Source organism: Bombina bombina, chromosome 4 (assembly GCF_027579735.1).
Source record: "Bombina bombina isolate aBomBom1 chromosome 4, aBomBom1.pri, whole genome shotgun sequence".
Taxonomy (NCBI): Eukaryota; Metazoa; Chordata; class Amphibia; order Anura; family Bombinatoridae; genus Bombina; species Bombina bombina.
In genome coordinates this window covers 835,698,352-835,711,333 of record NC_069502.1, presented here as the reverse complement: position 1 = coordinate 835,711,333, position 12,982 = coordinate 835,698,352, and the positions used below count along the sequence as shown (strand labels likewise).

General features: G+C 38.0%; 1 protein-coding gene across 1 annotated transcript in view; it reads left to right on the top strand.

Annotated features, from left to right (window-relative positions):
* The window catches only part of LOC128657192 (zinc finger protein 432-like), a 219,487-nt gene that overhangs the window by 1,948 nt on the left and 204,557 nt on the right, over positions 1 to 12,982 (top strand). Inside the window, exon 2 of the mRNA XM_053711443.1 lies at positions 10,519 to 10,626. Within this exon, the coding sequence (XP_053567418.1) occupies positions 10,549 to 10,626 (78 nt within the window). The 5' untranslated portion in view covers positions 10,519 to 10,548. The remainder of the gene's footprint in view (positions 1 to 10,518; positions 10,627 to 12,982) is intronic.

Genomic DNA, 12,982 nt, shown 5'->3' with positions numbered 1-12,982 from the left:
ATAAAATCTATTGGATAAAATTTGAAAATGAAAGGGTTGCCGCCGTGTTTTTGGAGGCAATGTTCAGGTATGCTGTGTTTAATATTTGACTTTTTGCAGTTGCGCCAATGTTCCCCCCCAATGTGTTCTAGCCTTTCTGGAGGTGCGACCCACGTATTGTACCCCACAAATGCATTCCAGGACGTATATGACATAGCTGGAATTACAATTGAAAAATCTAGTTATTTCGAAATTTTCGCCTGTTGAAAATGATTTAAAAGTTTTTTTACCAGATGTAATATGTTTGCATGTTTGACATCTCTTCATGCCACATTTGTATATTCCCACTTGTTTCAGGAAATAATTTGTTTTTCTAGGATTAGAGTTGGAAATTTTATGTTTTACTCTTTTGCTAGGGGCCAATCTGCTTCTTAGTGTGGGAGCTCTAGTATATACAATATGGGGATGATCTGATAATAATGGTTTTAGAATTGGATCTCTACAAACTGTGTGCCAGTGTTTATTCAGAATGTGATAAATTTGTCGATAATTATTGTTATATTGGGTTATAAATAAGGGATCCGACTGTAAAGTTTTATTTGTGTTTTTATTTTGTCCAGATTTCTTCTCCAGGAGAGTGTTTCTATCTAATAATCTGACTTTGTTTAAGCTGTCATCTAAAAGTTTTTTTGGGTATCCTTTGTCGATGAATCTCTCATAGATAATGTTACTCTGTTGATCAAAAGTTTCTGAATGTGAACAATTTCGTTTAATCCTTTCGAATTGGCTATAAGGGATATTTGATAGCCATTTTTTGTGATGATTACTGGTAAAATTTAGGTAGCTGTTGCTATCAACTTGTTTAAAAAACGTTTTTGAGCAAAAATAGCCCTCACTGTCCCAACTTAAGGTTAGATCTAGAAAATCTATCAATGTTTCATGTATAGCTGATGTAAAATTCAGCCCCATTTGATTTTCATTAAGAGATGTAACAAAAGCTGTAACTGATGTTTGATCTCCTCTCCATAGAAAGATAAGGTCGTCTATATAACGGCTATAGAACACCAGACTCGCCCCCCCATTGAGGAATTATAGATGTAATTCTCCTCAAAAATGCCCATAAAAAGATTGGCAAAGCTGGGGGCGAATCTGGTGCCCATGGCCGTCCCTTTAATCTGTAAGAAAAAGGAATCTTGATACATGAAATAATTGTGCTGGAGGATATATTCAATGCATTCCAAAACATATTCTTTTTGTGTGTTGGGCATGTATTGATCCCTATCTAAAAAGAGAGAAATGGCTTTGAGGCCTAAATGGTGTGTTATGTTGGAATATAAAGCTCCAACATCACAGGAGATCCATAGGAGATCTCCTGTGTTAGTGTGATGTTTCAGTTTGTTCAAGAGATCTGTACTATCTTTAATATAGGACGGTAAACCAAGAACTTATTTCTGTAACAAAAGATCAATATAATAAGATAAATTATAGGTGAGATTGTCAATACCTGCAATGATGGGGCGTCCTGGGGGATTTTCTAAGTTTTTGTGTATTTTTGGCAGGTGATAGTAATGTGCTATACTAGGATTTGTAACTTTAAGAAAAAGTCTTTCATCTTTATTGAGAATTTTTTGATCAATTCCTTTTTGTATTAGTTTTTTATTAGGTTTTGAGAAACTGTTCGGTAGGATCTTGTTTAAGGATTTTGTAATAATTTACATCTTTTAAGATTCTGTCTGCTTCTTTTAGATAGTCTGTGAGATTTTGTATAATGATGCCTCCTCCCTTATCCGCATTGCGTATAATAATATTGGAGTTGTTAGACAGGGAGTGAATAGCTTGTTTTTCTTGCAAACTTTTAGATGACTGCTTAAACAAAGTCAGATTATTAGATAGAAACACTCTCCTGGAGAAGAAATCTGGACAAAATAAAAACACAAATAAAACTTTACAGTCGGATCCCTTATTTATAACCCAATATAACAATAATTATCAACAAATTTATCACATTCTGAATAAACACTGGCACATAGTTTGTAGAGATCCAATTCTAAAACCATTATTATCAGATCATCCCCATATTGTATATACTAGAGCTCCCACACTAAGAAGCAGATTGGCCCCTAGCAAAAGAGTAAAACATAAAATTTCCAACTCTAATCCTAGAAAAACAAATTATTTCCTGAAACAAGTGGGAATATACAAATGTGGCATGAAGAGATGTCAAACATGCAAACATATTACATCTGGTTAAAAAACTTTTAAATCATTTTCAACAGGCGAAAATTTCGAAATAGCTGGAATTACTATTGAAAAATCTAGTTATGTCATATACGTCCTGGAATGCATTTGTGGGGTACAATACGTGGGTCGCACCTCCAGAAAGGCTAGAACACGTTGGGGGGAACATTGGCGCAACTGCAAAAATTGCAAAAAGTCAAATATTAAACACAGCATACCTGAACATTGCCTCCAAAAACACGGCGGCAACCCTTTCATTTTCAAATTTTATCCAATAGATTTTGTCCCCCCTTCTACAGACTACAATAGAATGATTTCACTTAGACAACGTGAGACCTTCTGGATACATAAAACCTTGTATCCAGCAGGCCTCAACTCCAACTTGGATTTAGCTGCCTTCAATTAATCTACATATACCTTCCATTCTTAGATATTATCCATTTCCCATTTCAATTTATTTTGTTCACATATTTTAATTTATTTTGTTCACATATTTTTTATATATTTTTTTATATATATATATATTTTTTCATGTACCTCTCTATGTGCTAAATGCACCATAAATGACCTTGCCTGTCTAGTATTAAATTAGTTCTGTTTTAACTAAAACCGACATAAATCTTTGATATAAAAGATTTATAACATACCCCAATTTTTCCTAGGACTAATCAAAGATTCATATCATACCTTAGTTTTCTCTTAGGTCTAATCTAATTTTGTTCGAATCGTCTATCCTAACTAAAAAATATTTTCTTCTTCATCACCTACGACCTCTTACACACAGATTTATTTCATGTAGTTATTTCCAATGGCGTAGTGTCATTCGCAGATGACTCTTATAACAAAACTTTTTAACAAACGTTAACACGAGAACTAGTAAATAACATTTCATAAACATTCATAGAGCGCTGACAAACTCTACTAGTTTTCACATATACATTAACATTTGGATATCTCCAATAGCGAAATACCATTTATAGATTATCCATATAACAAGCTCATCAATAAACGAGAATAAAAGAACAAGTTCTTCAACAAATGAAAATAAAAGAACCTGTCCACAATAGGAGGGTTCGCAACTCAAACACCACCAAACATTTATAGATTACTGACATATATCGACAATGTTAGCATTTTTTTCAACAAACGAGAACAAAAGAATCTGGGATTTTTGCAGACTGTTTGTTCTAACAGAAAAAAGAAAAAAAAACTTCACAACTGACAAATCTGTTTTTTTTTCTATACAAATTCTTTGTTATAAATTACAATGATAGTCTATCTAATTATTTTAAAACATTGGTTCTCAAAATCCTTTTTATTCATTTTATATATATGTTTTATAACCGGTCAGTTCTTATAGTTTTAATTTCAAACATTGTATCGTATTGTGAAACAAGGTAACTCCTTTGGTATCAACTACTCGCTTTTAACCACTTAGAAAAATGTCTAACAAAATCGTCTCTTAGTAACAATGTTACCAATATGCTCATTGGTTCTGTTTTATCCAATCAGGTGACATGTACACCTTTTTAAATGTACCTTTTAACAATGTATGTAATTGATCTGATGAAACGGCCAGGAGCTAACGGCCGAGAAACGCGTTATCGGCTCCATTAAAGCACATTTCCTAATTACTCAGCCTGGACTGGGTCTTGTTTTTATGTACAAAGAGACGTGAAAAATAGTTTTTTAATAGTTCACACTATTATTTATCGCCTAAGAGGTTTTTTATCCCGGTTGGGGACAAGAGGCATCCTGCAGATCACGGCCACTAGCACTATCGGGGGTCAATCGGAGGCCTTCTTCGACCGTGAGACATCCACAGACCTACATCATACTGCCTTGGCCAGCGTACTGACTGCTGAGAATGTCAGCCTGCCTGTTTGCACTTTTTTAACGAAAAGTGCCACTCCGCTTGTGAGTACCTGTTTTTTGGTTTATACTAAATTTTCAAATTGTCCTGAGATATCTGCACTATGAGGCGCTCTCTTTCTCTTCTCAATATATAAATTCATACATACATAGGCAGGTCCTTAGACTCACGGCACTCATTTATAGCATGCCCATCCCTTTTTGAGATTAGTTACAGTAAATCTAAAGCAGAGCAAGATGTGCTGATTTTCTACAATTTTTTTTTTTATGAGACAGCACAGTATGGTTTGCTGTGCAGTTTGTGCTGTATGTGAAACTGCTGTACCTTACAGTTATACAGTTTCCTCAGATATGTAGGTTGAAGGGGCAGCCTGAAGATACAGCGCTGCCTGTCACAAAGGGCTAATTAGTGAGGGCTCAGATTTTTGAAACAAATTAAAGAAAAGCAAGAGAGAGAGAGGAGCATAGTCCTGCAGCTGAAAGCAGAGCTCTCACTCTTGTCACAGAATTCAACACTGGAAGCCCCCCTGTATGTCACTGTCAGCAGGCACACTGCTGAAGCAGCTGGTAGCTATATAATTACACTGCTGAAGCAGCTGGTAGCTATATAATTACACTGCTGAAGCAACCTGTGGCTATATAATTACACTGCTGAAGCAACCTGTGGCTATATAATTACACTGCTGAAGCAGCCTGTGACTATATAATTACACAGCTGAAGCAGCCTGTGGCTATATAATTACACTGCTGAAGCAACCTGTGGCTATATAATTACACTGCTGAAGCAGCCTGTGGCTATAAAATTACACAGCTGAAGCAGCCTGTGGCTATATAATTACACAGCTGAAGCAGCCTGTGGCTATATAATTACACTGCTGAAGCAACCTGTGGCTATATAATTACACAGCTGAAGCAACCTGTGGTTATATAATGACACTGCTGAAGCAACCTGTAGCTATATAATTACACAGCTGAAGCAGCCTGTGACTATATAATTACACTGCTGAAGCAACCTGTGGCTATATAATTACACTGCTGAAGCAGCCTGTGGCTATATAATTACACAGCTGAAGCAGCCTGTGACTATATAATTACACTGCTGAAGCAGCATGTGGCTATATAATTACACAGCTGAAGCAGCCTGTGGCTATATAATTACACTGCTGAAGCAACCTGTGGCTATATAATTACACTGCTGAAGCAGCCTGTGGCTATATAATTACACTGCTGAAGCAGCCTGTGACTATATAATTACACTGCTGAAGCAGCCTGTGACTATATAATTACACTGCTGAAGCAACCTGTAGCTATATAATTACACTGCTGAAGCAACCTGTAGCTATATAATTACACAGCTGAAGCAGCCTGTGGCTATATAATAACACAGCTGAAGCAACCTGTGGCTATATAATTACACTGCTGAAGCAAACTGTGACTATATAATTACACTGCTGAAGCAGCCTGTGACTATATAATTACACAGCTGAAGCAGCCTGTGACTATATAATTACACAGCTGAAGCAGCCTGTGGCTATATAATTACACAGCTGAAGCAGCCTGTGGCTATATAATTACACAGCTGAAGCAGCCTGTGGCTATATAATTACACAGCTGAAGCAGCCTGTGGCTATATAATTACACTGCTGAAGCAACCTGTGGCTATATAATTACACAGCTGAAGCAGCCTGTGGCTATATAATAACACAGCTGAACTGGGAGTAGTCCTAATTTTTTTTTTTTCTAAAATATGATGAAAAAATTGAAAAAAAACGCACTTTTTCTAACTTTGACCCCCAAAATCTCTCACAAAACTACAGCCACCAAAAAACACCCATGCTAAATAGTTTAAAATTTTTGTCCTGAGTTTAGAAATACCCAATGTTAACATGTTCTTTGCTTTTTTGCAAGTTATAGGGCAATAAGTACAAGTAGCACTTTGCTATTTCCAAACTTTTTTTTTTTTCCCCAAAATTAGCGAATATCATTGTAGCACTGATATCTGTTATGAATCTCTGAATAACCCTTCACATGTATATATTTTGTTTTAGTAAACAACCCAAAGTATTGATCTAGGCCCATTTTGGTATATTTCATGCCACCATTTCACCGCCAAATGCGATCAAATAAAAAAAAATCGTTAACTTTTTCACAAACTATAGGTTTCTCACTGAAATTATTTACAAACAGCTTGTGCAATCATGTCACAAATGGTTGTAAATGCTTCTCTGGGATCCCCTTTGTTTTCCGAAATAGCAGACATATATGTCTTTGGCATTGATTTTTGGTAATTAGAAGGCCGCTAAATGCAGCTGAGCACCACACTTGTATTATTCCCAGCAGTGAAGGAGTTAATTAGGTAGCTTGTAGGGTTAATTTTAGCTTTAGTGTATAGATTACCCTCCCACCTGACACATCCCACCCCTTGATTTTGCAGTGTAAGATCCCCCTTAAACCCCAATCTCCCTGATTCCCCCCCCCAAACAGCTCTATAACCCCCCCTTCTACCTATTTGTCGCCATCTTAGGCACTTTAAAAAAAAATAATAAAAAAAAATTATGTAGTGTAGCTGCCCCCCTCAATACCCTACCTCTTCCCAGATCCCTTTGCCAACACTTATCTAGGGTTGCCACCTCAGCCATTTTTTCCTGGACACTTATGAGTTACACATGCTCTAGGGTTTGCAGGGAGGAACATGTATTGTGTTTCTGGACAGCACTATTCATATTCCTCCCTGCACACCCTGCAGTATGTGTGTTCTGTATTTTAAGGGATGGGTAGCAACCCTACACTTATCCCCCTCTCCCTCCTTCCCACTCACTAAACTTTTGCTGTAGCGTAGTGGTCCTGCCCGTTCCCGGACCTCTTTAACACCTCCTCCCGCTCCCCTCAAGCAATGGACTGGCCATCGCCTCCCTCCAATCCCTCCCACGCCACCAACGATCGGCACCATCGCTGGCGGATGCAGAGAGGACCACAGGCAATACCCTGCGCTTAAAACCCCTGTGGACGTGCAAGGTACGTCCTTGGTCGTTAACAACCGTTTTTTTGTAGGACGTACCTTGTAAGTCCACGGTCGTTAATGGGTTAATATTCTAGATTCTGGTCTTTAAAGTCAGCAAAAATGCACAGTAGCACAAGCTACACCTATACCTGTACACAGACACACACACACTACATAGCATACCCTTATACATGCAGATACACACACTACATAACATACACTTATACAGGCAGATACACACACACACCATAGGATACACTTATACATGCAGATACACACACACACACACACTACATAGTATACACTTATACATGCAGATACACACACAAAGACTACATATCATATATTTTTATACATGCTGATACACACACATATAGCTTGCAATTTTACATGCAGATACACACACACACTAAATAGCTTACACTTATACATGCACACACACACTAAATAGCTTACACTTATACATGCAGTTACACACACACACACTACATAACTTACACTTATACATACAGATACACACACACACACTACATAACTTACACTTATACATACAGATACACACACACACACACACACACACACTACATAGCTTACACTTATACATGCAGATATACACACACACTACATAGCATACACTTATACATGCAGATACACACACTACATAGCTTACACTTATACATGCAGATACACAATACCTAGCTTACACTTATACATGCAGATACACACACAATACCTAGCTTAGACTTATACATGCAGATACACACACACACACACACTACATAGCTTGCACTTATTCATGCAGATACACACACTACATAGAATACACTTATACATGCAGATACACATACACACTACATAGAATACACTTATACATGCAGATACACACACACACTACATAGCTTACACTTATACATGCAGATACACACACACGTGCACTACATAACAAACACTTATACATGCAGATACACATACATGCACTACATAGCATACACTTAAACATGCAGATACACACACACTACATAGCATACACTTATACATGCAGATACACACACACTACATAGCATACACTTATACATGCAGATACACACACATGCACTACATAACATACACTTATACATGCAGATACACACACATGCACTACATAACATACACTTATACATGCAGATACACACACTACATAGCATACACTTAAACATGCATCTACACACACACACACTACATAGCATACACTTATACATGCAGCTACACACACATGCACTACATAACATACACTTATACATGCAGATACACACACTACATAGCATACACTTATACATGATACACAGCATACACTTATACATACAGATACACACACACACACACACACACACTACATAGCTTACACTTATACATGCAGATACACACACACACACACACTTATACATGCAGATACACACACACTTATACATACAGATACACACACTACATAGCTTACACTTATACATGCAGATACACACACACTACATAACATACACTTATACATGCAGATACACACACATACATGCAGATACACACACACACACACACACTTATACATACAGATACACACAAACACACACTACATATCTTACACTTATACATGCAGATGCACACACTACACAGCATACACTTATACATACAGATACACACACACACACACACTACATAGCTTACACTTATACATGCAGATACACACACTACATAGCTTACACTTATACATGCAGATACACACACTACATAGCTTACACTTATACATGCAGATACACACACTACATAGCTTACACTTATACATGCAGATACACACACTACATAACATACACTTATACATGCAGATACACACCACACACACACACAAACACACACACTGCATAGCATACACTTAAACATGCAGCGACACACACACTACATAGCATACACTTATACATGCAGATACACACACACACTACATAACATACACTTATACATGCAGATACATACACACTACATAGCTTACACTTATAGATGCAGATACACACACACACTACATAACATACACTTATACATGCAGATACATACACACACACTACATATCTTATACATGCAGATGCACACACTACACAGCATACTTATACATACAGATACACACACACTACATAGCTTACACTTATACATGCAGATACACACACACACACACACACACACACACACTACATAGCATACACTTTTACATGCAGATACACACACTACATAGCTTGCACTTATACATGCAGATACACACACTACATAGAATACACTTATACATGCAGATACATACACACACACACACACACACACACACTACATAGCTTACACTTATACATGCAGATGCACACACTACACAGTATACATTTATACATACAGATACACACACACACACACACACACACACACTACATAGCTTACAATTATACATGCAGATACACACACTACATAGCTTACAATTATACATGCAGATACACACTGACACTACATAGAATACACTTATACATGCAGATACACACACACACACACACACACACACACACACTACATAGAATACACTTATACATGCAGATACACACACACACACACACACTACATAGCTTACACTTATACACACACTACATAACATACACTTATACATGCAGATACACACACACACACACTTATACATACAGATACACACACTACATAGCTTACACTTATACATGCAGATGCATACACTTATATATGCAGATACACACACGCAGATGCACACACTACATAGCATACACTTATATATGCAGATACACACACACACACACACACACACTTATACATACAGATGCGCACACACACACTACATCATATATAGGTATCTGTATTCCTGGGGTTAGCAAGCACATTAGCTGGCAGTCTGAGGCTGCCAATGTTCTTTACCCTGGTGTTAGTACTGCTCATTGTATAAAACTGAAGGCATGCTAGTATTATCATCAGGGGTCAGACGTCATCACTACCAGAGATTAGAAGTCACCATTACCTGAGTCAGAGGGTTTACATCCTTCTTACTCCTGCTTAACCCACACACCATTCCTTTTCCACAGGGAATCTAACACATATCTAACCCTAGGAGAGAAAAGCCAGCTGCTTCTGAGTATGGGCCAAACAGAATTTATTTTATTTTTTTAATGCATGGGGCAATGCGGGACAGATGGCAAGCAATGCGGGACAGATGGCAAGACCCCTAAAAATCGTGACTGTCCCGTTAAATCCGGAACAGTTGGGGGGGGTATGTATTAGTTTGCGCATAATCAAATTAAACATATAACATAATCATCTCTTTACCATAATATAAATACAGGAAGGGCTCTGGTTATTTCCAATCTTTCATCTTTTGCTGTCTTCATTTCTTCTTGCATGTGTCACATTTATAGCATCTGACTCAGTCACTGTCGATAAACAAGATGAACAAATACAGGAAACGGATGGCAGAGCAGTTCCTGAGTCAGGCCCTGGGCATCATCTGCCTGCTGACCGGAGAGGTGAGAGCTGCTTCTAATCCTCATCAACTTCAACTTGGCTAACATCAATATGGCCACCTGCATACCTCCTCCCCAGCACCCAGTCTCCCCCTCACAACTCTACAGAGCAAAACCTTCCTTAGTCCCCTTAGCACCCAAGGCCCCCTGCACAACTATCTATTGCACCTCCCCAGGGCACAACTGCAAAATCTCCCCCAGCACACAGGAGCCCCTGCATAACCCGATCACAAAATCTTGCTAGGACCCTGGGGGTCTCTGCACAACTATCCACTGAACCTCTCCAGCTCCCATGGCTCCCTACTCAACCCTCTGTCGAACAACCCCCCCGCACCCAGGGACCCCTTAACAACTCTCCATCACAAAACATCCCCCCAGCACCCAGGGTCTCCTGCACAACTCTTCACTGCAAATCCTTCCCAAGCACCCAGGGACCCCTGTACAATCCTTCACTGTAAAATCAAACAACTCTAGAATGGTAGGTCCCGCCCCCCGCATGACCCTGCATCATAAAAACTCCAAGCACTTAATACCCTACTACACGACCCCCATGGCATAAACTTCCTCTCTGCATAATACCCAAAGCAAAAAAAATATAGAACAGACAAACTGTACACAGATGGCAACCGGAGCCAAACGGGTACCTGTAAGAGGCGCCAAGCGATAACAAAATGTATGTATATATAGATATTAGAGGATGATAAAAATAAGTATCTCTTAATAAAGTGTACAAAAAGAGCTAAGATGTGCAATAAGCTCCAATAATCACAATAAAAGGCACATAAATATCCTAATCATCAGTGTATAGATATCCTGCAAGTGCATATGGTTAAGATTCAAATAAATAACCTGTCACATATATTAGTTGGCAAACATATACACAAATTGAAACGTATAAAAAAGGATAAAGTGGAAAGTCCAAAAATATATAATAATATGGATGTCCTGATAATGTGATTTAATTCAATCTCAGACAAGGGTCCAGGACTGGAGGCAGCTCCTCTAGAGTGTCACGCCACGACACAGGAAATGATGATCTAGAGAGAAGAAGATAGAGGGCGCCACATAGTGCAAATCAGACTGTAACACAGAGGGTATTAGTAAAAATTAGGAATCCTACTCACGTGGTGAAAAGCACAAATGTGCAGTAAAGACAGTCCGGAACCAATCGGTCGTTCGGTAGACCCAATGATGATACAGGAAACAGATGGTATCCTCGTCCCGCCAGGGGGAGTCCAGAGATCCCAGGTACCGTAATTGTGAGTGCAAGGCCCACAATCGGCAAAATGCAACAGTTCAGGATGGAATTTTAGAACTGCTCAAGCCAAAAAAAACAGTAGGTCAAGGAAACAAAAATAGAAACCTCCACATAAAGGGGGGATGTTTCCAAATGATGATTCAGCAGCAAAATGAGAGTAAAACAATTTATTAAAAGGTTAACAACAGCAACGCGTTTCTCAGTGTCACAGCACTGTTTCATCAGGCTATACAAACTCTCATAGCTGCTATACTTATATCTAATCACAACCAATCAGGAGTGAGGCCAAATGCACACCCACTGGTTGAAACCAAACGTCATATAAATAAAAGTATAAAACCAAATGAATATAGAACACCAGTTCTAAAGGGCTACCTTGCAGGACCCGCTACACCTATCACCCAAAGACTCAACTCTTATGTTCTCCAAATTAGACCTCACCCAAAGGTTATATTGTTACCTTGAGAGCCTCTCTAACTGTATCTCACTTTGTATAATAGCGCATCTGCAACTGATTGTGCTCAAGGGCAGGGCGCTCATTTCCTTTTTTGTTTATGTTTATCAATGTGAGTGTAGTAATGTACATTGTATAGTCTTACAAAATGTCTCATTGTCAGTTTTTTACTGTATTGTAAACTACGTAAAATGTTGGTGCTATATAAATAAACAATAATAATAATAAAATTAATATAAGTAATGGTTCTGCAATTTCTTCATTCTTAAACGATTACTTTCTGATATAATTTTTAAGATAAACAACTAACATATTAAAGTTAATAAACATTAATTAAAACATACTGACCTATATTTTCTCCAAAACGAAGTTTCATAACGTTCTAAAAGTTATATCTTTTATTCGCCGATGATGTCACGTTATCCTGCCCACTATTTTCAGCACTGCATGTTCAAAATACTTAAACCAATAACTTTGTGTTTAAAGCGCCATTTTGAAACCTAGGTATTGTAAACGGATTGGTACAGAGCAAAGGATACCCACGAAGTGGGTTTGGAAAACAATTACATTTGCAGACAAGATTTCTGATATACGGTAGAGATATGTTAACGAAATGCTATTGATAAAAAGCGTATTTGGGGTAGTTA